Raw genomic sequence first — 26,863 nt, forward strand, 5'->3', positions numbered from 1 at the left:
TCATCTGCTATTTGCTATTTTCTAGCTAAAGAAGATAGGATTTGAAACTGGAAACTTTTAAATGTAGAGATATACTATTGAGCCACTGGCCTCTTATAATGCAGCTGCTAAAGGCAAAAAAGAAAGAAAGAAAGAAAGAAAGAAAGAAAGAAAGAAATCGACCAGCAGTACAACTTGAGCAATGACAGGAACAGTCCCTTGTACAGAAAAGAAGTTTAGATTAGATTAAATCATGTGGACTTTTTAAAATGACTAACTCAAAACAAATTTTCAGGAATGATTTTTCAAAACCCTTTATTTGAGGTTTTGGGATTAGATGGATCTTATTGTGGGTGGGGAGTGGAGGAAGCAGTAGATTTGGGGAGGCGCTCATAATACATATCCAGGGGTAGCTGTGTTGGCCATGTGGCAAAGAACAATATGGATTTGGGATGTTATTCTACTATAATACAAATAGATTCTCCATATATACCCAACCTGTTGTGAAAGTACTTATTAAATCAACCCAAGCACTGGAGTTTGTAGTACTGTTTCATGTTTCCTCTGTTTTTGGAAATAGAAATTTCCAGTGACTATTCACATGTGATCAGAGAGCGGGAGAGAGAGAAGCTGCAAATATACAGGATAGGGCTAGGAAGAGGTAAACATCAAGCATTCAAAATGTAAAGTATCATCAGTTTTGCCAATGCAACGGCATATGATTGGGAGGTGAGGGGTTTCCAGAGCTCCTCCTGTTTAGCCATCCACTAGAGCCCTTCCCCTGGGCCCTGGCCCAATTCCAGATGCTGAACATTATCTCCAGTAGCCAAACAGAAGCTGTCCGTGTTTAGATTAGATTAGCAATCGGTGTTAATCAACCAGATTTACCCATAATCAATGTCCATTTCAACTAGTTTCTTGAATTATCAGGTAAACCTCGTGTAAGGAGCATGTAGTCTGCAATACATGTTGAAGTACAACTCATATCCTAGCCCCACTCTGGCTAGATTGGCCAGGGTTGATAAAAGCTGCAATCTAACAACATTTGGAGGGCCATGTCTTCCTTCCCACAACATGACATAGGAGTTTATCACATGGGAGGAATTTCTCTTAATTTCAAATGAAAAGAAAGTGGGGCCAGAACGCATTCATGTGAATTCGCTAGTTCAGCAAATTTACGTGAATTCAAATTGCGTTCGAACAGACTTCCCATTGCCCGAAAATAGCTTGCCAGTGCCCGAAATTGCATGTGATCACCTCTCACGCAATAACATGAAACCCCATGATTACGTTCGGATTGCCATTGGATTATACTTCCAATTTCCCTTGTCTAATAACGTCAATAAACACAAGCCTAGGGGAAATTGCCATTTCCTATATTCTAAGTGGTGTATGGCTTTATATCCTGATAGAGGCAACAGTACCACATGAACTACTGTATTTTGTACTGTCACAGTCAGTCAGTGTAACATAGTTGGTGGTTGTTTCTCTGTTGTATTATATTCACAATGCTGGCACCAGAGGGGCAATTTTCCTTTTGGTTCCATGGAGTCTCTTGCAGACCTGTAATCTGTGTCCCTTAAGAACACAGCTGGTTCAGGGGTAAACCACCAGGTACCTCCAAGCCAGCATAATCTCAACAGAGGATATAGGATTGAGAGGTCAAAACATCTAGAGGACATAGAATCATAGCATCATAGTTGCAAGAGACTACCAGGCCCATCTAGCCCAATCCCTGTCATGCAAGAATACAACATCACAACAGATGGCCATCCATCCTCTGTTTAAAAACTTCCAAAGAAGGAGATTCCACCACACTCTGAGGCAGCATATTCCACTGACAAACAGCAATTGCTGTCAGGAAGTTCTTCGTCATGTTTAGGTGAAATCCCTTTTCATGTAGTTTCAGTCTATTGCTCCATGTCTTAGTCTCTGGAGCAGCACTTAGAATCATAGAGTTGGAAGAGAACACAAGGGCCATTTGGTCCAATCTCTGTTTAAAAACCTCCAAAGAAGGAGACTTCAGCAGCAGAAAATAAGTTTGTTCCTTCTTCCATATGACATTCCTTCAAATATTTAAACATGACTATCGTGTCACCTCTTAACTTTCTTCTTCAGGCTAAATGTACCCAGCTCCCTAAGCTGCTCCTCATATAGTTTCCAGACCTTTCACCATTTTGGTCACCCTCCTCTGGTGATGCTCCAGCTTGTCTGTATCCTTCTTCAGTTCTGGTAACCAGAACTGGACACAGTATTCCTAGTGAGGTCTGGCTAAAGCAGAACAGAGTGGTACTATTACTTCCCTTGATCTAGACACTACTCCAATGGATGCAGGCTAGCATTGCATTTTCCTTTTTAGTTGCAGCATCACACTGTTGACTCATGTTCAGCTTGGTTGCTTATTGCTATATGACATGACTAGGAACCAAACTACACAGGGCAGGGATGGGAATAATGTGGTCCTTTAGATATTTTTGAGCTCATTAAAGGATAGATAGGATATACATGTATCATACAACTAAAACAACTTCTTGTCCATGAAATGAAAGTCCCCCCCGCCCCCGCACAATTTTTATTTAGTATGTTAGAGAGGGCCCTATGAATCACTGACCTTTCAAGCAAGGTTAGTGATTCTTTTATGAGCTGAAGGCAGTGTAGAAGGCTTTGAAATTCATGGGGCTGCTGCCTTTTTAATTAACCTGTGATGCTGTGTCTTCTGAACAGTTCTTTGAGATCCAGGAATTAGGAGACCCAGTTTTTGTCAGTAACAACAAAAATGTTATTACCTGATAATGGCTGTTGGTCAAGCATCTGCCTCAACCCCAGGGGCATCACTTCTTTAGGCAGAAGCTTGACCAATAGCCGTTATCAGGTAATAACATTTTTGTTGTTACTGACAAAAACTGGGTCTCCTAATTCCTGGATCTCAAAGAACTGTTCAGAAGACAGCCTCACAGGCTCATTAAAAAGGTGGCAGTCCCACGATTTTCAAAATCTTTGTACAATGTCTTCAGCTCATAAAAGAAAAGGAGAGATGTGAACATAATGATCAGTCTCTTTCACTTTGAGGGACACTCACAATGACATATGTTTGTGAAAGTGGAGAATTGGTCTCATCCAGTCCATTGGTTTTGTAATTAGTAGCTAGAAACCGTGGTTTCCTACTGGAATCACTGGACGTCATGCCTTTTCTAACACTAGGGCAATAAAAGAATGGATGCCTCTTGGCCAGAATACATCCCCACTGAAAGCCAAAGGACCATGAATGAGTTTGACTGTGGTAAGGTGGTGGGTGCTTTGCTATGTGACGAATTCAGCTGTTTCTGGGTTATAAATAGCATGTCCTCCCTTTTTTCCTCTTGATGAAGTCAGCACTTTTTTGTACATTCTTTGCTCTCTCGGATCAGTGATTCACTCTTTTTTCTCCCTCTTTTGCCAATCGTAATTGTCTGTGAGTATTTCCGGACAGTTGTGCCATGCACAGTTCCTGGCAGCGTTGTCTCATATCTGTGCCACCTGCTGCGGTTTCACCCCACAAGACACATGTGGGATTGCTGCCACCACCATCCACCTAATCATTTTGGAAATCAATTCCAAATCATTGAGCTTGTCTTTTGGGTGAGGAGGTTACTCTTTGATTAAAACAAAAATTGGAGCCATTCTCCTTCTGTCAGCCAAGTCAGTTGTTAGGAATGGTGCTCTATATCAGCTTTTGCTCCCTCTTTGTTATGCAGATCTAACAATACTGACCTTACCTTGAAGATTTGTTGCAAGAGTTTCTGAAATAATGGATGTGAAGTGTTTTGTATGCCCAGTGCTGTTTTTTAAAAAATTTTTATCTTAACAGTCATAAAAGAAATAACACATTACATAGAGTTTAAAATATAAAAATAAAAAACTACATGATTATAACCAAAGTAAGTATTAAATATTATTAAGTATGATCTCATTTTAGAAAATACATTTTAGAATAGGATATTGCCACATAATCTGTTCAGTACCTCTATTTGAATTGAGCCCTTTTCCTCTGCAAGGTGGCACAAACAAACTCTTACTTGGGTAAAAGACTTCTCTATCCCTGTTGCTTCTGGTGTGCAAATAGGCCCTTGCTGTCCTGGAGAACTGTGAAGCCCTTGACTCAGATCCAGAATATTTCCAGGGGTATGGGGGAAAATAATCAGAGCAGGAGGACTCCCTCTGCAGCAGAGGTGACTCCTGTAAAATACTTCCAAACTGATCTTCCTCCTTCAGTTTCTCAACCCCAGAGGCATCACTATGGGTGGGGTGGGGATAAGGGTGTTACCCAAAATGCTGGGGGCTGGGGAGGATGCCATAAATTAATATTAAAGATTCTGTATCTGCACTGGGGGGACACCAACCCTAGTGTGACACTACTTGTCAACCCTTAAACACACAGAGATGGCATACCTGGTCAGGAGGGATGGAATGCTGGTAGACCACTGCCACTCCACCTCTTCCACCCCAGGTCTCACCTGATGTTGCACAAGGAAACCCAGTGGAGAAAGCTGAGACAATAAACACCACCACCGCACCTCAGTGGCATCCCTAAAAGAGAGTGGGGGCAGGGTGACCAGATGTCCTACTTTTCCAGGACATGTTCTCCATTTCAGCTTTCTGTTCAGAAGGAATTCTAAAATGTCGTCCATTTTGAACAAGACAAAGAAGCTTTAATTTATATTTATATTAGTGTTTTTAGCTTTTATTTTGTTATGTTCTACGTTTTTCTTGAATGGCCTACATTTTGTGGTGCCTCATCCTCCTTTGTGGTTATGACATCTGGTCACCCTGTGCGGGGTGTGTGGACCACACTAGGTAACACCCCAGGAGAAGGATGACACCTGTTTGGGCCCTCCTCCCACTGTATCCCTCCTGGCTTTACCATAGTAGCAGAGGCCTCCTCACAAAGAGACCTCCACTACTGCGGTGAAGGAGAGGGCTGAGTGTACCCTTTTGGCCACTGTCCCCACCAGCAACCCACACACACTAGGTGACACCAGCAGTGGGGACGCCACTGTTCCATTCTCATTCAACCAGGTCTCTGTGATACATGCCAGGCCAGCATGCTCATCCAAGACAAGGTCATGAGTGGCAGCAGCTTCACCAGGTTATCTGTATTCATCTGAAGAGAACTCTTGGATTTGGGCAAAAGTAACATGAACCATAGATGGCCTGTTGATCTGTCATTCTACTCAGATATTATTGACAGAGGAAAAAGCATATTACCTCAGGGATGTGCTGGCCCCAAGAGATGATTAGTTTAACAGGGGACTGCCACAGACTTTAATCCTGCCAGCCTTCTTCTACTATTTTTATTGAAAATATTGGTATAGTCATGTCTTTGGGAGACTGATGCACGCTGTGTTCAACCCCACCCTGTCCCAAAGTATGGTAGTCGTGCCTGCTGCAGTAGTCTAATGCTTTTCCTCAGAGTCTGTAGATGGGGAAAATACTTGGCCCTATCAAATCATACTGTGTCCAGTTCTGGGCACCACAAAAAGGACATTGAGAAACTGGAGCGTGTCCAAAGGAGGGTGACTAAAATGGTGAAAGGTCTGGAAACTATGCCCTATGAGGAACGACTTAGGGAGCTGGGGATGTTTAACCTGGAGAAGAGAAGGTTAAGAGGTGATATGATAACCTTGTTTAAATATTTGAAGGGATGTCATGTTGAGGAGGGAGCAAACTTGTTTTCTGCTGCTCCAGAGACTAGAACGCGGAACAATGGATGCAAACTACAGGAAAAGAGATTCCACCTCAACATTAGGAGGAACTTCCTGACAGTAAGGGCTGTTCGACAGTGGAACAAACTTCTTCGGAGTGTGGTGGAGTCTCCTTCCTTAGAGGTCTTCAAACAGAGGCTGGATGGCCATCTGTCAGGGATGCTTTGATTTAGATTTCCTGCATGGCAGGGGGTTGGACTGGATGGCCCTTGTGAACTCTTCCAACTCTATGATTCTATGAAATAATGTGTCACGTGAAAGAGAGAGGTGTCTGGGTGACTGTTTTGACACCCTGGCTTCATTCAATCCCCCATTTATTTCTTCAGCCATTTTGCTTAGCTTTTCATGCTCGCACTTTAGCTTTTCTCTGTATCACTGGTGGAGTTGTGTAGCTGTTTTGGGCCCCACATTGGAAGAAAAGCAGGATATAAAGTGAATGAATTAAATAATAGTCTTCTAGATGTTATCAGCTGCCAGAATCCTTCTCAGCTTTGCTGGTTAGGGCTGCTGGGATTTGCAGTTCAAAATCACTTGAGAGCCACACAATTCGCACCACTGATCTATGTTTTTCAGGCATGGAGGATGTGTGGTCATCCAAGTCTGCAATTCCCTTGTCATCTTTACAAGGCTGTGCAAGCAAAATCACATAGGTCAGGTGTCAAAGTAGTTGGAGGGGTGAAGACAGGCATTTTGGCATATCCTCCGAGTGTTCCAATTTGTCAGAGACAGTGTTGGTTAATGCTCTGTCATCCTCCCTTTTTTCCCCAGCTGCTTTTTTAAAAATTCCAGTTCGTCCTCTCCTTGCGTCAATCTGAATTAAATGTTCAAAAGTAAATAATAGAAATCATAGAAGTCATAGAATTATAGAGTTGGAAGAGACCACAAGGACCATCCAGTCCAACCCCCTGCCATGCAGGAAATCACAAAGCATCCCTGAAAAATGGTCATCCAGGCTCTGTTTAAAGACCTCTAAGGAAGGAGACTCCAGTAGTTTACATCCAATTAAGAACAGGAATGAGGAGAGAAGAGGATGCATATGGCCCTTTTCAATATGCTGAGGGCAAAGCAAACTGCTGCAGCATCTCCTCTAGCTTATCTGTACTTCTCCATTAATAACTTTTGCTATCTTGGTCACACTGTGATGTAGGCTGGCCACAAGTGTCCCAGTTTTCATCTGCAAAATGTTGGAGGTTATGTTTGAGCTGTCATCTTCATGGATAATTCAAGCAGAGGAGTAATGCTGAAGCGAGATCAGCTGACTGAATGCCCAGGCAGGTTGGTACTCTGTAGGTACCCTTGAGCCATATTGTTCAATGTGCCAAACTTGCAGTAGAAATGGTGCACTCGATAACCATCCCATTAAAAGTCATGCACTATAGATAAAGGACATTCTTATCTGGATGGCATTTGTTGACTTATCTGAAAATGCATCACATCCACTGCATCACTTTCAAAGGTGATGTGCCTTGGGGTGAACATCCCGATGTAATGGACTGGTGGCCCATTATTGTGGCAATGAGGACAGGTTCCCTGTATTTTGCCCTCTCCACCTTCTAGCCACATGCTGTAGAAGCAATGCAAATAAGTGGAAATATTTTAAGAAAGACTGGGTGGCATGTTTTGGGGTTTTTTTAACCTGAAAATTTTTAATGACCCACAAAATGGCAACCTTCACAATGTAAACATCTTCGGCATTAGTTGCAGCACTAGTTGAATCATAATTTTTACACAAGAAGAGAATCTGACTCAGGGTAAGTCATGATATTTGATAAATTGCGTACTTCTGACGCCAGTTTGTGTCAATTGCTGTGCTGCTGGTTGATTCACAGGCCTCTCCATTCAGTGTAGAGGGAACTCATATCAAGGCACAAGCCAAAATATTCATGAGATAAAGCTAACAGACTGGAGCACAGGAGATACTTGGAATGAAGAAAGGGAATAAGGGATGAGGGCCTCTGTAGCAGCTTTTTCCCCTCAAGGACTGCACTTCCTCCCCCCATCCCCATTGAAAACATGTCAAGGAATGGAAAGGAAAGATAAAAAGGAAAAAAAAAGAGAGAGAAGTCTGTTTGGAAAATCTCTTGCCGTTTGATTAAAATAGAAACTTGTCCTGTTGCAACATGGGTTGGGCACTACACATGGAAATGGGGCACTGAGCTATGCTGGTATAGTCTATTAAACTTTTCAAGGCTAGACCAAACCAGTTCTGTGTAATGGGCTAGAGTCTCACACTTTCACATTAGTAAAAACCAATTCCTAGCTAGCATTGATCATCAAAATAAATCACATTTTGTCAGTTGCCAGTATTTAATGTCTAGCCTTATTTTAAACAGTTTGATGAATAAAATCAATTTATTTTTGTAACATTGCACTACTTATACTTAGGTTTTAATTCAGAGCCCTAGGTGGCTTAGTTTGGCATAGCAGTATGGCAAGGGATTTTGTACCACCTTTGAGACTAACTGTGCAAAAGAAGTTGTAGCATAAGCTTTCATAGAGTGGTCTACTTCCTCAGATGCATGGAGGTTTTGACTGTTTTACATTCAGTTAGGATGCTCCTTCAAATACTCAAAAGCACAATCTTCTTAAACTGCCTAGCTATGAGCTGTCCAACCAAAAAAGCTTGCAGAACTATGAACATTACTTTTACAAAGTAATTTGTTACAGGTATAGGTCTACCCCTGGTAATTACTAATTACTATCACAGCATCATTTTTAAATGTAGCTATTGGCTTTCTACTCCAGAAAGACAACAAAATGTTTCTAGTTATTTATAAACCTTCATACACATACATACCTGTATGCTATCAGCCGACGGCTTGTGGCACAAAGCACAACTTCCTCCCATCCACTCAGCTTCATTTGATCATCAGCAACATAGCAAAAGGCAACAGCACAAGGTATACTACAAGCCACCCTTACTTAACCATGTGAAATTCGTCCTACACTATATAGGGAATTCACACACCTATAACTGTGTGTGTTTGCAAGTTGTTTTATGTAATGATTGTGTTTTAACTATGTTGTAACCCGCCTCAAGCCATGAGGAGAGGCGGGAAAGAAATAATAATAATGTGTGTTACTTCAAGTTGACTGCAACCTATGGTCACCCCATGAATTTCATAGGATTTTCTTAGGCAAAGAATTCTCAGAGGTGGATTTGCCAGTTCCTTCCTCTGAAATGTAGCTTACAACACCCTGGTGGTCTCCCATCCAAGTACTACATAACTATTAAATAATTAAACATTACAGTTACAGTAAGAAAGAAGTGCAGCTCTCCCTTGTTAAAGTACAATCACAATGCCTTATAGTTATATACCTTTGTCATTGGAGGGAAAGAGGTGCAAATTGCTTATTATTCATGGCTTCTTTTGACTGAATGAGGAAAGATGTGGGATGAGTCTCAGCAGGACAAATTATCTCTCACATAGAGATTGCTTTTTAAAAAGATTTTAAAGTGCTTGACTGAGGCCCAGGATTGTTTGGAAATGCTGTTCTCTGACCCTGGAATTCCTGCCCCCTAACCCAGCTTGGTTATGGTTACACCTTGCTATTTTCTCTGTCACCATGTGGCTCTGCTCCCCAGCATTGCAAGCCATTTGCTTTATAAGCACATTTTTGGAATGTGTCAGATATCTACTTTTGGAACCCAAGTTCTTCTTCTAAAAGAAAACATTTTTGTATGGTCCATTGGAAAAATTCCAAAGATCTTTATTATGGCAATGTTTGTAAAGTCAGCTCAAAGACCACAAAATGTGCAAATTTCAAAAAGACTGGGGGAGAGTTGTGTCCCTTGATTTGTCCTAATAAAGATACTACCTAAATATGAATTTTGTAGCTCTTATTTGTGTAGACTGATGGTTTATGGGAAGGCAGACCAATAATAAAATGCCTATATAGGCATTATTGGCATCTTCCAAATCTATAATGTTGCTTGAAAAGTGTTTAAAATACACTCTGCACATGCTCCATTACTTGTTGCCTGTACCTTGTCCAAGCCAGAGTAAGGCTCCAGTTTAGTAAATGCTAATCTCAGATCAGGCAGTCTGTTTGAACTATAAATGAAAAATAAAGTATGGCAGGGGAACTGAATAAGTTGGTCAGATACTTGTGAATTGCTAGGAGGCATGGGAATTATATGTAAATAAATAATAAATAAAACTTTTATTTATATCTCACTTTTTGTTAAGACTGTCAAAGCGGCATACATCATTAAAATAGTACAACAATATATACACAATATCCCCCCCCTTAAAAAGAATTAAACAGTTAAGGATTAAAATTACATAAACATTAAAATCATTAAAACAAATATGGTGGGTGAAATCATAGTATATGTGGGAGAGATAATTTTGGCTGAGTACTATTCCGGGAAGGCCTGCCGGAGGAGATGCATCTTGATAACTTTCTTGAAGCTGTCTAAGTTGGTAATTTGACATGTGTGCCACTGTAGAAGAGCTCTTACTGTCAGGAAGTTCCTCCTAACATTTAGGTGGAATCTCTTTTCCTGTAGCTTGCATCCATTGTTCTGGGTCCTGTTCTCTGGAACAGCAGAAAACGAGCTTGCTCCATCCTCAGTATGACACCCCTTCAAACACTTAAACAGGGTTATCATATCACCTCTTAATCTTCTCTTCTCCAGGCTAAACATACCTAGCTCCCTTAGCCATTCCTCATAGGGCATGGTTTCAAGATCCTTCACCATTTTGGTCGCCCTTCTCTGGACACGCTCCAGCTCTTGGGCTAGATCAAGGTAGGTTTTCATTATGGGTATATCCAGAATGCAGAAATAAAGCAGTTTGACACCTCTTTAACTAACACAGCTCAGTGCTGTGGAATTTTGAGATTTGTAGTTTTGTGAGATATTTAGCCTTTTCTGTCAAAGCTCTGGCACCCCACCAAACTACAAGTCTCAGAGTTCCATAGCACTGAACCATTGAAGTTAAAATGGTGTCAAACTGCTTTATTTCTGTCGTGTGGCAGCAGCCGCAGATTTGGTCTTAATATTAATACAACCCTGAATACAAGCTGACTTGTGCTGCAAAGGGAGTGCTAGAACCTTGCAGCTACAGTGTTTTTCAGCATCTTAATGTAATTAATGTGATCAGCTTTTTAAAAAAAATTTGGGCCCGCTCCATTATTTTTAGCAGCGTGCTCAACACAGGGGCATTTCTCTTAACATGACCATTGTACAAACCATGTTAGAGATGGCTGTTGCAATAGAGTGTTTATTCTGCAAAGAGTTAATATTTAGGGGGAGGGGGGCCCAGGGTTTGTGGTTGCAAAATGTTTGAGTTGGAAATGACTCACTCTGGCTGTTGGGAGATGTATAACTTGGGAAAGTGGGAGGGAAGGGATGGATGGGCTGAGGGAACACAGAGAGGGCAGCGCAGAGCTTGAGCCACGGACAGATTGAGAGAGAGGAAGTGGAGAAAGAAATCCAGAATTGCTTGGGCCGAATTCCAGAAAACCGTTTTTCTGTGAGATTCAGTAGAGTAGTACAGGGTTCTCCTGCAACGAGCTGCTAGTCCTGCTCATTTTTGCCTTTGAACTCAGCAAAGAATCTGGAGATGAGGATGCTATGGCTAATGGTGCTCATCCACGTCTGTGCTTTTGTCCTCTCTGCCAAAGGTGCTGCTCTCACCCTACTGGAGCAGAAAGAAGCCCTGGTACGTATAGCCTAGATTCCCTCCCCCCCCCCCCCCCCGCAGCCCCAACAGCATGAGGCTGACAAGGTGGAGTTGATGTGTTTGTTTCAGTGATGGGCTCAGATGAGAGACTGCAGATAAGTGGGACAGGATGTTCCATGCCCTGACCTATAGTCCCAGTTTTGTTATTTCCCCTGAGATTTAATTTGTGGTTCATGACTACCTTTTCTGAAGTGCTTTTGAACTAGAGCTTTTCATTTAGTCTTGACTAGGCTTGTAAGGACAATCCCACCTCCCACATCCCCACTAGAGATGAGGGTCTTGAAATTTTCATGCCAAGTGAAAACTCAGGTGGCCAGGGCACTGCCATAGTTCCAGGAACCAAGCTGAATGTGGGAGGGTAAGCAGATAGGTAAGATCATTTTGCACAGAGATGGAAAGTAGACAACCTACTTGGGAAGGGCACACTGTGACAATTCTGAAATTGTGTTTCCGTGATGGGGAAACCATCTCTCTCAGATATCCCACTGCCAAATTTTGTTTATCTTCATAGTTCTTCTCTGGTTTCTTATATTCAACCACCTTTCTTCACTGTTACTGAATCTTGATTTTGTTTCTATTTAACCCACTTTCAATGGACCTCAATTTGGTTCTCTCATATTTTCCTGTAACAATGGAGAGAGCTTTGAAAAATTACTTTTTTGAAAAACCCTCAATCCTTAGGGCAGAACCTCCCCAGGGGATTCTGGGAGCTGTAGCCCAAATTTTTAAAATACACATCTTTAAGCTCTATGGCCCCCTGGGATGGTTGCAGGCTGAAGCCTTCATCTTCTTTGCTAGATTGGCAAACCAGTCTGGACATCAGGGAGGTCTCAACCAAAGACATGCTAAAGAATGGGATGTGTGTGGGAAATGCTAGAGGGAAGGCTGACAGATTCTCTGTGTGGCCTCTCCCAGCATGGGCTGGCACGCACAACCATTTTAGTTGCTGAGGCCTCCTTTCCCCCCTTTTGCTGAGTTAGCGTGATAATGGTGAGAATTTCACACTGGACAAGGAGGAGATCCTGGAAGCTGAGAACAGTTTGCTATTATGCATATGTGCTGGAGTGGAATGAGGCCTTACAGGAAAGAAGGGTAGACTTGGGAACTGGGAGTAAGGTCTGCTTATTTTCACATTTTGCCATGAAGGGAACAGAGACAATGAGTATAAAGTGCTCTGCTTGACTGTAGACCAGTTTAATCACCTTCCTAGTAGGTCTTCCCTATATAGCTAAAAAAGAAAGAACAATATTTTAAAAGAGAGAAGGCATTAGGGGAGAAGCCAGGTCAAAACCCACCATTTGCTTATTGCCACACAGGGATGGAGCCCACTACAAGGACACTTTCATCTCTGCGGTCACGTGCCAGTGAACAGTCTCAAGGAATGTAGATAAGATAAATGTTTAGGCTTTCATATATTTCACTCTTCAGGATTATTTGCTACAGTTTGGATACTTGCAGAAGCCACTGGAACAGTTCTCAGATAACTTCACGGAAGACGAGATTGAGGAAGCTTTGAGGTAAAGTGAAGAAAAATAAACATGGCTTTTATACACACACACACAGAGTATATTTTAAAAATACCATTACAAAGACTTCATTTTGCCCCACTGATAATTTTCTGTTACATGTAATCTGGGAAGCAACTACCTGCGCAAAGCACTGGCCTCTCCTGTCCACCCTCCATCCTCTTGACCTCCTTATCCCTACTTTTCCAGGTCCTTCCAACTTGCATCAGGACTGCCTGACACAGGGCGGGTGGATGTGGCAACCCTGTCCCAGATGCGTCAGCCCCGTTGTGGTGTGGAAGACCCATTCAATGAAAAAACCCTCAAGTATCTACTCCTGGGTGAGTGTGTAAAGATGGGCGAATGATCTCTTGGCATACGGAGAAATGCCTGAGTTTTGGTATTAAGGAATCTCTCTCAGCTGTAGAAAATGGAGTTTAGTTGTTTTTAGATGTACAGATTATATCTGGGAATTATGCAGCTTGAATTATGAACCATTATGTTTGGCTCAAATACCATAGTAATACAAGGTTTGAGCTTTTCTTACCATATACACTATCAACAGCAATCTCTATTCATCAAGTGTTGGTCCTTCGGTAGCAAAAGGTATCAGTAGTTTTGGAAAAAATAGAACCGTGTTTTGCAGAAATGAAAGAAAAAACACAGAGGGATATATATATATATATATATATATATATATATATATATTACACACACCAGAGCAGCCTAATGAGTACTGTACTATGGGTGATTGACTATTATAGGAAAATAAAAATCTAGGATCAGTGGATGTAGGGGAGAATGACTAGAATACCAAACAGAAACACTTTGTGCTGTAACAATTTTGTTACAGGCAACCTACTCGTAATTTCAGTGGTGTTTTTAACAGACAGTGTACTTATTAAGTTCTGTCCTGCTCATCCTCATTATAATAATAATAATAATAATAATAATAATAATAATAATAAAATTTATTTCTATCCCGCTTTTTGCCAGACAATCAAAGTGGCGTACAACAGGTTAAAATACATCTCTATATACATATTACCCCCCCTTAAAACAAGGTTAAACAATGCTCTTGACAGTTGCATTCTCCTGATTCCTCATCTGAAGCGATGGGTCAAGAAGCACCCCCAGACTGCAAACACAGTCCTTTGAGGGGAGCGTGAGCCCCTCTAGGACTGGAGGTTGCAGCTCAATCCCTGGTTTGGGGCCCCTACCATAAGTACTTCCGTTTTGTCTGGATTCAACTTGAGCTTGTTTTCCCTCATACAATCCATTACTGCCTGAAGACACTGGCTGAGGGGAGAGATACCATCTGTCATTGTCGCTGATGACCAGGACATGGAGAAATATATTTGGGTGTCATCAGCATATTGATAACACCCAGCCCCATATCCACAGATGATTTCTCCCAGCGGCTTCATATAGATGTTAAATAGCATCGGGGACAGGATAGCACCTTGAGGGACACCACAATTAAGCTCTGTTTTTGAAGAGCGACTGTCCCCGAGCATTACCCTCTGTAGGGCCCTGTATATGATGAGCACCACAACATAGTGTTCAAGATTCTTTCTACTTTGTTTGCTCTGGCCAGCACAATACAGAGAGGGGTGATAAGCATCAGTTAAGTCTTGAGTCCTTTGGTCACTTACCTGGAAGTAAGCATCAATTGTCTGTGTGAATGCATATACAACTGTGTTGTTTTTCAGATAGGTCCTATCAGTGTTAACTTCCCACTCCTGCTCAAGGCCACTGGAATGCACAGAAGTTTCTCAGTTTTATAGGGGTGTGAAGAAAGTAACAAAGGGTGGAAGAGATATTTGCTGCTTTATATCTTATCCAAACTCCAGTGCAAATACTTTGAAGTCCTGCCCCTATGCCATTCATGATGTTGCCACAGTTTTGGAATGCCTTCCCTTGCTCTCTTTGGCAACATGGGGAAATTTCTTCCCCACTATCCTTTTAATTAGTTGAGCTTGTTTAAAAAAATTCACCTGATATATTTCAATTATATTATTGCTAATGAGATTATTTTATATTTTCAGAAGCTATTCTGATCTTGAGTTCCTTTCAGGAAGATAGGTAGCCAATAATTTCCAAAATAAAACAAAGGACTGTGGAGTGAAATTTAGCTCCCTTAGGCTTAAGTGTGTGACATTCCATCCATTGTCCCAAATTGTACCAAACTAGAATCCCTTACATTATGATAAAATCTATGTGCAAACCAGTATCAAGTTAGAACTGGAGTCAAATGTGCTATGTCACTCAGGTTTAGGATTGCCAGAGTGAAAAGTAGAGAAAGATCTTTTACTTTTAATGGTTGTGTAGAGGAAGGAATTTCAGCAAGTATTGCTTGTTACCCAGGTTGCATGACAAGAAATGCTTGCAAAACCTCCCTCTTCTACACAACCATTAATGGTATAGGAGCCTTCTCCCGTTTTCACTCTGTCAAACCTAGCAGGTTTCGAAAAGGCCTGGATTATTACCAGCTAGTCAAAGAAGTACCCCTATCCATCTCCAGCAAAACTCTGGATGTTTATGCTTCTTCTCCCTCTGCACTGACAGTGATGGCCTTTGGCCTGTGAAATGGCAGAATTCTGAAAGTGCCAAATACCTAGATTGGAGGTTTTCAAACATTTCTACAACCAGGGAATTCTTTCCATATCAGTTTGGCTACTGGGAAATTTAGCATGTTGCAGGAACATGTTTTAGATGGCACACAGATGCCCAGAGCCCCACACAGCAGAAGGACTGGATTACCACAGTTTGAAGTTTGCATTGCCTTTTCTGTAAGACCAATCCTCCTTATTTTAGGACTATGAAGACCTCAGCCAGAAATTCTGCCTGGCACCACTGTACCTACATTTCATGGAAGGATGGTGCAGGCTTGTTAGGGCTCACTAGTGGTCTATAGTGAGTCACCCATGTGACCTGGCAGTGCAAACTCTTAGGGTAGAACACAGGTATACATTTTAAGGAAAACTTGGTAGTGCTGGACAAGGCAACGTATCATGATTAGCTTAGAAGGAACTGCCTAATTTTCTAGGAAATGGGAACATGCAAGTAGAAAGGAGATGGTGCATTTACCACACATGGTGCTGCCATGAGTGAAAATTTTCAGCAATGGAGTCACTGTGAGCAAAATTTCCATGTGAACCAGCTGCAAGTTATGAATTAGGACCAAGAAGCCATGCTGTGATGGCTGGGGAATGACAAGTGGACTAACCTTACTCCAGGTTGACACAAAAGTAATTCCCACTGATATTAGTAGGATTCTTAAATAGAATAAGGATTGCAGCTTTAGTCAAAGAATAGTCCAGTCAAGTGGGACCCCTTGCAACAAAAGAGTAGAATGGTCCTGTTTAGGATTCTAGCCAGCTGGACATTTTCCATTCTACTCCATTTCACCTTCTCTCTGGTTTTGGTCTCATGTGCTTTTGGGTTTCCCATCTTCCTGAAATGTAGCCCCCCCCCCCCCCCAAGTTTTGTATTTTGTCAAAACTTCAGGTCATGATATCCTGCTGGTAACGTCCTCTTGGGTATGGATGGTGTCATTTTGGCCACATCAAGATCCATACATTGCCGTTCTATAATATAAATATGATGCAATTTCTTTCTGTAAGGCAGGTTGAGTTGAGTGGCTTTCCACCCCCAGATCCTTCAGTGTTTCTCTGTGTTCCCCAGTGCTTGACTCCTCTTGTTCTATGCTTCCCCCTGCAGGTCGCTGGCGCAAAAGGCACTTGACTTATCGGATCTATAGCCACAGTGAAGATATGGGGTCTACAGCCACACGCGCTGCCATCCAAACGGCTTTCAAGTACTGGAGTGATGTGACGCAGCTCAATTTCCAGGAGGTGCGGACTGGCCGAGCTGACATCCGCATCTCCTTCCACGGTTCTTCTCCTTGGGGCTGCTCACGGCCCTTCGATGGGCCTGGTATGGACCCAAGCATGGCTGTGGTGGGACTGACTTGGGGCTTAGAAGGCTTGCCTAAGAAGGTAGCCTTGGTCAAGGGAACCAAAGGGAACAGGGGGTTGAAGGCCCTGAGCTGCAGGGAGGGCTGGATCTGCATGTGATGCTGCTGCACCAAATGGACAGATGTCCAAGTGACCTGGGGGTGTCTCAGGATGACAGAAGGTGTAAATCTGGATAGGAGACACTTCATGTTAAGGAGCTGGATGGAAGCTGAGTTGCAGGCCTCACACTAGTCAGGGTAGTTTTTCCATTCCAAATGACCTAGTTGTCCTTTCCTGTTGCAAAGGCATTACCAAATGAAAAGGTGCACTCTGGCTGAGACTCAGCATAGTCCATAAACACATGCCCATTGAGAGTACGAGGTTTAGACTAAGTTGTAGTGTTGCTTTGTAGGCAGAGGTCTGTTCAACTGTGCATCTGCATAAAATCTTGGAATCATAGATGATCTGCAACATTCTGACTCATATGAAGATGAGCATTCTAGCACAGAAGCAGAGTCAAAGTATTTTGCTTGAAATGCCCCCAGCTGCTCTTAATGATCCTGACCAGAAAGAGGGTCTCTGTGAGGGCATTCCAATAATCTCTACTTTCCTTGGGTGAAGGCATTGCTGTTCACAGCAAGCACCTGGCTTTCCAAGAGTAATGCTGGGTGCAAAAAGTAATGCTGGGTCCAGAAGCACTCTCAAACTGCAAACCTGCTGTGTAAGCTCAGGCGGAGGGGTTGCAGGTTGCCACTACTGTGGCCTGTAGTAAGATTCCCTGTTCCATCTCCTTTGCACCCAGTATCACAGTGCTTCATACTTGTATGAAGAAGGTATGTATGTTTGTGTGTAAATTCCTCTGTTTACATGAGCAATGTGACAGAAGCAGATGGCTTTTCTACATTTTAAAAAATTATATGAAGGTTTAAAACAATATCTGTTAATTTTTTCCCAGTTACACTAGAATCAAATTATACCAGTTATTATCTAGTTTAAATGGAACTAAGTTAATGACCTTATAGCCAATCAAATTGATAAAATATTCTCTCTCTCTCTCTCTCTCTCTCTCTCTCTCTCTCGTGTGCGTGTGTGTGTGTGTGAGAGAGAGAGAGAGAGACTGTGTGTGCATGCATGTGTAAGTATATGCATGTGTCAGAGTTTGGAAATGTTACTTTTGGGTGTATAACTGCCAGAATTCTCCAACCCACCAGCAATGGTCACTGCAGGGTTCTAGGAGTGATCATCCAAAAAATAAAAACATATATGTCTCTGTGTGTATGATACTGTAGAGAACTGGGCAGGATCAAACTGAAGTGTTGAAAGGCAAGTACTTAGACAGTGCCATACTGAAAGAAGAGGGTGTACTTAAAAAGTTCTGTACTGTGCAAAGGTGTCAAAGGGGTTGTAGAAAGCCAGACTTGTATTTAGGAGAATGTTTCCCCTTTGCAAACCTGCCTTGCAAACCACTGATCTGCATCCCTTTATATCTCACAGGACATGTGCTGGCTCATGCTGACATCCCTGAATTAGGCACAGTTCATTTTGATTCAGCTGAGCACTGGACGGAGGGGACGCCACGTGGTGTCAACCTGCGCATCATTGCTGCCCATGAGATTGGCCATGCACTGGGACTGGGTCATTCCCGACACCCAGCAGCACTTATGGCTCCCTCCTACAGTGGTTACCAGCTACGCTTCCGCCTGCATCATGATGACATCAAGGGCATCCAGGCACTGTATGGTATGTACCAGTTATGGGTGGGGAATAGTACTCCCTCCCATGTGATTATCACGTTGAACATGATGAGTGAAGAAAGGTGATTCAGACAACTGTTTCTGGTGCTGTTGCATTGGTTTTCCCCCTTCACTTTCTTTCCCAACAGATCTCAGCTGTTCCTTCACTGCACTGTGCATTTGCTTTGCTTTGCTTTTCATCTGGGTGAAATATAGAGCTTGGAAAAGGTTCTTAGCAGAACTGCAGCCCCCACAATTTCCCAGCTGGCATTTGGTGTTATTGCTATGTGCTTTCAAGTTGATGCCAGCTTAGGGCAATACTATCATGGGGTTTCCATGGTAAGATTTATTCAGAGGAGGTTTGCCAAGTTTCCAAAGTTTGGTGAAGCATCTGAGATGCATAAAAAGGAGGAGGGAGTTCTTGGCATTGTGGTGGACTAATACAGAGTCAGATGAGAACTGGGTCCCAAATCCCCCCCCCCCCCAGATGCCAGGTATTTATCCCTGACATAGGTTACAATTAATAGGCTGTATCCGGATAAAAAATATTTTCTTTCCGAGTGCAACTGAGGCAAAGGCAGGAAAATAATGCTATGTAAAGCTTTATGCTGGGAGTTTTGTAATTTTTTTGTATTTTATTACAGTACTTTATTCTTAAATCTTAATTTTGTAAACCACTCAGACTTTTTATGAACAGCTTTGTAAGGTAAATCACAATTAAAGTGTTTATGCTGTGGTCAGAGATCATGAGGCCCATAGGCTGCATGAGGTCCCCAAAGCAGTTTTCATCATCCCAGATCCCCCAGTTCCCCTTTCCCCACCGAAATGGGGGTACTGTAGCCCTAGAAGCCACTAAAGGAGCACAATTCACCTCTAAAACAGCACCCATTTTGTTTTATCAAAACTCCCACCTTTTAAAAGAAAGCTTTGGGAAGGACACATGCAGCTTGTGATGTGTTGGAAAATGGACCCTCTAAAGTTGTCCCTTCTTTTTAAAGATATGACATGTATTGTTACTCTTCCTGCACTGCAAGTTTTTTGATTCACCATGATAACAAATAAGTCTTTAGTACACTTTCTTTAAAAAAAGAAAATTGTGAAGATTACAGTGAACCCTTAGTATATGCTTGGATTTGTTTCCAGGATCCCCCATGGATACCAAAATCCATGCATTCTCAAGTCCCATTAAATACAATGGCATTGTAAAAGGGTGCCCCTTATATGAAATGGAAAAATCCAGGTTTGCTATTTGGAATTTGTACTTTTTTGGAAATTTTTCAAGCTGGGGGTGCTTGAATCTGTAGATAAAGAATCCATGAATATTGAGGGTTAACTGTATATAGGGAAGATACAGAACATCCTGAACATCCTAAGCCTGGTTGATTTTTAAAAAGACTTTTTGCTTTTTCCATGACATGTCTGCCTTTGTGCTCTCATTGTCATCTGGTTTGTGTATTGCCTAGCAACAGAAGGGAAGTCTGTTCCCCATTAAGAGAGGCATGGGCCTGGTCCAGTGGTTTTCAAATCATGAGGTGAGCTCTAGCTCCCTGGGGGGAAGCAAAGGCTGGAGCTTCTGTTCTTGATGACTCCTTGAATGGAATTCTGGTTGGGTTAGGAGGGAGAATGCCAACACATTGGTACAGTACAACAAGATCAGTGGTTTGCCAGCTATAGTTGCCAAATGTTCCCCTGCTCTCCTCATCACAAATATTTTTCCTAACTCTGCAGTTTTTCTTTCAGGCTCTGCCCATAACTATTCTTTGTTCTTCCTTGCAGGCAAGAAGACTCTATCAACTACAGCAACAATGACCTCTCCTGCCCGTACTACTGTCCCTACAGGCTCTGTGAAACCTAGTAAAGTCCCTAACCCATGTAAAGATCGATTGGATGCCATCATGCTTGGTAAGTCTCCTCTCTTTTTTTCTGATTTGCAGATCCAAACAAACCCTGCTTCTCTGGGAATGTGCAAAAAAGCAGTGACAGAACTTCATCCATCCACCCCAGGTTTTCACAAATGAATGTCTTATCCATGTCTCTTTTTCGTCACTTGGGTGCCATTTTGGCATGTAAAGAAGAACAGGTAAGACTGTTGAGAGGCAGGACCAATGATAGAGCAAAAAGTGTTAGCGAGCTGAACCAAACTGGGACTGTCAGATGTTCTTGAGTGGCTAAATATGTAAAAAAAATGTGAGGAAAGGTGGGTGCCAGTATAATAAGGTGCTAAAGGGTTACAGAGGAGATGGTACAATGAGACAGTGGTGTAAGTGGAACAGTGTGAATCATTATGTGCTGTTAAAAAGAAGAATTTCTATAGATTACTGTAGCATAATATTCTTCTGTTAGGATAGTAATTTCTATATACCTTCATTCCTAGAAAAATATTTTAATGGCTTTCTTCATTTACTTTTTTCAATAGTATTATTGTAAGGCACATCTTTAATATTGCATTCCCATTTACAAAATTGGTGCCTGAGAGCTAGTGATATGATCCTGATCTTTTATCAGATCTGTGAGTTATGATTTGAGTCCTGGTCTTCCTTGCTATACTGGACTAACTCTGTCAGAAGAGTGGGTTGGGGGAGGCATTAGGCAACACACTATGCCCATCTTTCAGAACTGAGGAAAAGGGTAGGACATGGGATTCAGATTCAGATTTTAACCATTTTCTCCCACATTTTGACCAGGGCCATATGACAAGACTTATGCTTTCCATGGGGATTATGTGTGGACAGTGACAGACTTTGGGACCAACCCACCACTGAAAATCTCAGCATTGTGGAAAGGACTGCCAGGGTGGCTGGATGCTGCTGTGTATTCTCCCCGCACTGGGCGGACTTATTTCTTCAAAGGTTTGTGGGCTTGGTTGTCAAGAAGCAAGAAAACATTCCCTGAATTATTTAATTCCTGTTTCAAGAATTTTTTGTTGGTAATACACCCAATAAAGCTTCCCTGCCAAGTTTTAGATCCCTTTTTACAAGTCTCTTTCCCTTGGGGACTGAAAATTCACAAGGAGACAAATTACAAGATGCAAAACTTCTGACACAGATTGTATTTTGTATTACCAACTAATAATGGGCTGGAACGTAACTCTGCATTGCCTCCTTTTTAAAATTTGTATTTATGTCATTCTGGTTCCAGGCAGTAAGTTGTGGCGTTATCAGGGCTTCAAGCTGGACCGTGGGTACCCCAAACCTCTCACCCGTATCCCACCTAAGATAGATGCTGCTCTCTATTGGCCAGGAAACAAGAAGATCTTCATCTTTAAGGTGAATAGGATAGCTGTCATAAATAAGTAGTAGCAGTAGTTAACATAAATGGTTAACAACTATTGTGTATAACTAAAATAGGAATATTAAAGCAAATTGATTCCCCAAAATAACAGTTTACACAATTGTGGTGGAGGGTTAGGAAAGTAGACAGTTACAGTGTGGACTTACTGAACAGGCCTATATCTTTTTTTAATCACAACAGTACTTACTGTGTTCTCCTTAAAGCAGTCCTTGCATTTAATCCAAGTAGTTTCTACTGTATATCCTTATTTTCTTGTATTTGTGGGGGGGAAAGAAAGGCGTTTTATAAATCCAGCCCTTTCTGTGAAATTTTTGAGGGGACATAATGAACATGCAGCAGCTGATCTTAATACAGGACTTGACAAAGTGGTGACAGCTTTGAGCTGCAGGCATAGAATTTGGAGCTGGACTCAAAAGCAAAGTGAGCCCAAGGCATTAAAGGGAATGGAGTCTCTTGTTTAAATTCAAAGACATAGCCATTTTAATTTGAAAAATCAGTATGCAAAGGGATCTTGTAGCACCTTTCATTCTCAAAGGTACAACATTGCTTTGCATACTGTTTAAATTCAGTGGCTCACTATGCCTGATGATAGCAAGAGTGGTGGTTCAGTGACTTTAGTGCCCAAAGGTAATGGAAAGGCAGATGGGCCATTGATTGATTTTAAACTGACAATATGTAGAGAGATTTTGTAGCAGCTTTGAGACTAACTGAAAGGAAGAAGTTGGCAGCATGAACTTTCATAGACTTCATTCTGCTTCCTCAGAGCAAAAGCATCTGAACAAGTAGGCTGAAGTCTACAAAAGCTCATGCTGCTAAATTCTTTCTTTCAGTTTGTTTCAAAGGTGCTACAAGATTTCTCTACATACTGATTCTACAATCTAACATGGCTATATCTTTGAATTTAAACTGGCAGGTTTTCTGTTTTAGTTTTTCGAACACCCTTTCCTAAATGTCAGGAGAGTTGTCTTAATGAATGCTTCTCAGGATATCTGATGTTGAGGACCAGTTATTGTTGTTTTCCAGTGTACCGGAGAACAGCAATGCACCTGTTGGGGATAGGGTTGCCATAACCCGGCTGCAACCGGGATTTTCCCAGTTTTGGCGGCACTGTCCCCCTCCCGTCATGGGTGCCGCCAATAAACCAGGACAACACTGGTTGCAGCGGGTTGCCGCGGCCCATGGGGCCTCGCTGCCCTCCTCCTCCTCCACCGCGCATGGCTGCGCGGAGGAAGAGGAGGGCAGCGAGGCCTGGGGCAGAGAAGGCGAAGGTAGAGGCGGCGCCCCCCTGCGCAGCCGTGCCACCTTCCCCCACCTCCCCACGCAGCCACGCCACTCACCTCCTCCGCCCCAGGCCGCGCGACCACGTGGAAGAGGCAGAGGCGCCGCCTACTGCACGCGGGCGCGCCACCCTCCCTGCCTTCCCACGCGGCCTGGGGCTGAGGAGGAGGAGGAGGTGGGTGGCGTGGGGAGGCGGGAGAAGGTGGCGCGGGGGTGCGGGGAGGTGGGGAGGGTGGTGCGGCTGTGCGCAGCAGGCACCGCCTCTGCCTCCTCCACGTGGCCGCGCAGCCTGGGGCGGAGGGGACGGAGGAGGAGGTGGGTGGCGCCTCCTGCACGCGACCACATCACCCACCTCCTCCTCCTCCGCCCCCGGCTGCCCGGCCACATGGAAGAGGGGTAGAAGGAGGAAGAGGAAAAGGAGGAGGGGGAGGAGAAGGAGGAGGAGGTGGAGGAGGAGGAGGAGGAGGGGTAGAAGGAGGAGGGGGGAGGAGAAGAAGGAGGAGGAGAAGGTGAGTGAGTGAGTGAGTGAGTGAGTGAGTGAGTGAGTGAGTGAGTGGCTGGCCAGAGGCCTCAAGGTGTTTTTATTTTTGGGGGGGGGGGGTGCTTTTAATGCTAACAAGTCTCCCTTGTTTTGACAGTGATAGTGTGGTGGTGATGATGATGATGATGATGATGATGATGATGATGATGATGATGATATGAGTCAGCTTAAGAGGCATGCAGGCACTATTTCAGAAGCTGAGAGAGTGTCACCTTCCAAAGTGTGTTTTGGGTGCTTTTAATGCTAACAAGTGTCCCTTGTTTTGACAGCGATAGTATGGTGGTGGTGATGATGATGATGATGATGATATGAGTCAGCTTGAGAGGCATGCACGCACTGTTTCAGAAGCCGAGAGAGTGTCACCTTCCAAAGTGTGTTTTGGGTGCTTTTAATGCTAACAAGTCTCCCTTGTTTTGACAGTGATAGTGTGGTGATGATGATGATGATGATGATGAGAGTCAGCCTGAGAGGCATGCACGCACTGTTTCTGAAGCCAAGAGAGTGTGACTTTCCAAAGTGCCTTTTCTGTGTGTTTTTGGTTCTTTAATGGCGATATTGATATCAGCAAGCCTCTGAGGCAAGGCCAATGTAAATTGCTGTGATTTGTACAAACTCATGCGCAGTGAAGAAAAACCAAAGTCCCTTGACCAAGTACACACTTCTGAGAAGTACTTAGTGCAAGAACTGTGAAACCACCTTGACATGTTCAGCATGCATAGCCATGTTAAACCATGCTAAGTGTTAAACCCAAGGGGTTTGGTTATGGAATAAGCCTCTGAAATATGCAAGAGGCCATGTTCAGTAAAGCCATGTGAAATGCCCAAATGTGCTGTCGTGTGTGTTTTGGAATGGAGGTTGGGGGTGTTTGGCCAGAAAGGGAAGTCCATTTCTGCCATCTGTCTAGGAATAATGCCCAAATGTCCTCCATTTTGATCATGCCTAAGAAACATGCATTTATATTAACATTTTTTAAAAGCACCAAATTTTTTTGGCGTGTCCTCCATTTTTAGAAAAATGTGTCCTACATTTGAAAATGTTATCCTACATTTGTCCTACATTTGTCCCGGTTTGGAGGTCCTGACTTATGGCAACTCTAGTTGTGGAGAACTGTTTCTGTTTTTCCTGGAAATGTGCCAAGGACCAGCAGCCACTGGCTTAAGGACTGGCACTGGTCCAAGGACTACCACTTCAAGCTCAGTCTTAATGTAAAGTCTGAGTTGTTTAATATTTATCCATGTGATTGTGGCCAATGGTGACTTTTACTTTAATCATCAAAGCTTAAGATGAATATTATTGTTTTAATATTTTCTGATGGCTGTTAACAAACATCAGCAGAACGGACAGTGGGAATCCGGCAAAATGCATTAATTTCTGCCCCATCTCTTTTCTTAGGGCACTGGCTACTGGCAGTGGGATGAACTGGGGACACATTTCACCAGTCTCCCCAGAAAGATCTCCACCCTTTTCACTGGAGCCCCAACCCACCTGGATGCTGCATTCACCTGGGAGAATGGCAAGGTCTACTTTTTCAAAGGGAAGAACTATTGGAGGCTCAACGACCAGCTACGGGTTGAGAGAGGCTACCCACTGAGTACAGCTGAGCGCTGGATGCACTGCTAACACTTACAAGGATTGCCCTGCATTCCACTTCTCAATACTCAGCAGCAATGAGATTTTTTTTATGGACCCAACAGTGACACCTACAGTTGGCAAACTAGAAGAACTCTTCTGAAAAAGGACGCGGTGGGGGTGGGGGTAAATACAATGGACACCTTACAGTTCTCTTGATTTGAATGCCACTCCCAAATAGTAACCACCTTGATCTTTTCTGTGCTGGATTCCATCAACAATACCATTTACTTTGGCATCAGTATGAGTGGCAGAAGGGGCTAGCCCAGTCTCAGAATATGGAGAGCCCTGGAGGAAACGGGTATGAAGTGGGGACTCATGGCAAGACAGCACAGGAGTTTTTAGACTGGAAATATATATTTTTGAGAACTGAAGCAGGTATGCCAGAAGTATATTTGCCCATGGTGAGCATACTCATTTACTATTCTGTCTGGAGAAGCAGATCACTTTGCCTTTTATCTATTACCAGTAGGAGGGATAGACTGTTTTGTTTACTAAGGCTGAAGTTTTATGGGAAATATGTGGAATATGATGGGGTGGGGTTGGGCATGCCCAATATATGACATACACAAACACATCTTTGTGATTGCTAAGACAGACTCTGTGAGTTCATACTGAATGTGTTCCACGTTAACCAGTCATGAGGCCTTGTGTATCTAGCAGTACGAGTGAAGACTCTGATTTAGAGGATCTGAATGTATATAGCTGGCTGTTAACAGCAGTTACACTGGTCCAGAATTAAAAGAAAGAAAAGGGTATGATGGTAAATGGTTGCTCTCTTTTTCCTTCAAGAAATCATCACCCCAAGACTCTGTGGTAGTACATTGCAGCTGAGTCCCTCTACTTAATTCAACTGCCCTTTGTTGCCTGATTCATAGGAGTTTATCAGACGCGAGTTTTTGGACCCTCAATTCCGCTAAGTGAAACAAACGTTGCGCAATGACCTTATAACGCAATGTTCTACCACACTGCTTGCTTTTCTGTCAATCCCCCGAAACGTTGTTAGCGCTACAACTGCGCAACAGTTGCGATTTGCGTGATGCCAAACCATGCATAGCAGAACTTTTTACTACACCAGCGCCTTCCTTTTGTCTTGAACATTTTGCATCAACATATTTGTGCATGCTCCTTGGAGATTTTGGTGGCATCCTGACCTTTGTGCTTCCGGGGGAGAGGGGAGAAGCCCCTTCCAGTTTCTAGTCTCCTATGTATTCCTTCAGGACAGAGTAAGGGGTAGGAGTGGAAGGCTCTTTGGGGTCCCTTCAATTTCTAGCCTCCTAGGTGTTCTTGCGGGCAGAGGAACAGGGCTGGAATGGATGACCTTTTAGGGTCCCTTTAATTTCTAGCCTCCAACGTTTTCCCTCAGGACATAATAAGGGGCTGGAATGGATGACCCTTTGGGGTCCCTTCAATTTCTAGCCTCCTAGGTGTTCTTGCAGGCAGAGGAACAGGGCTGGAATGGATTACCTTTTAGGGTCCCTTTAATTTCTAGCCTCCAACGTTTTCCTTCAGGACAG

The 26,863-nt window shown here is 43.0% G+C and overlaps 1 protein-coding gene across 8 annotated transcripts in view; it reads left to right on the forward strand.

The window, feature by feature from the left end:
- The window catches only part of MMP19 (matrix metallopeptidase 19), a 42,349-nt gene extending 15,581 nt beyond the window's left edge, over positions 1 to 26,768 (forward strand). For 4 of the 8 annotated variants that reach the window (XM_089477350.1, XM_089477369.1, XM_089477377.1 and 1 more), the window contains 9 exons: positions 11,352 to 11,389; positions 12,839 to 12,927; positions 13,126 to 13,256; positions 16,639 to 16,854; positions 18,369 to 18,614; positions 20,384 to 20,509; positions 21,292 to 21,456; positions 21,746 to 21,873; positions 25,110 to 26,765. In XM_089477350.1, coding sequence (XP_089333476.1) covers positions 11,352 to 11,389; positions 12,839 to 12,927; positions 13,126 to 13,256; positions 16,639 to 16,854; positions 18,369 to 18,614; positions 20,384 to 20,509; positions 21,292 to 21,456; positions 21,746 to 21,873; positions 25,110 to 25,337 — 1,367 coding nt within the window. In that variant the 3' untranslated portion in view covers positions 25,338 to 26,765. Of the gene's footprint in view, positions 1 to 10,674; positions 11,390 to 12,838; positions 12,928 to 13,125; positions 13,257 to 16,638; positions 16,855 to 18,368; positions 18,615 to 20,383; positions 20,510 to 21,291; positions 21,457 to 21,745; positions 21,874 to 25,109 lie in introns of those variants that run through there. The other 4 variants (XM_089477342.1, XM_089477387.1, XM_089477395.1 and 1 more) reach the window with 4 other exon arrangements.
- Positions 26,769 to 26,863: the final 95 nt, after the last annotated feature.

Source organism: Sceloporus occidentalis, unplaced genomic scaffold, assembly GCF_023333645.1.
Source record: "Sceloporus occidentalis isolate IW3139 unplaced genomic scaffold, rSceOcc1.0.p SCAF_1, whole genome shotgun sequence".
Taxonomy (NCBI): domain Eukaryota; kingdom Metazoa; phylum Chordata; class Lepidosauria; order Squamata; family Phrynosomatidae; genus Sceloporus; species Sceloporus occidentalis.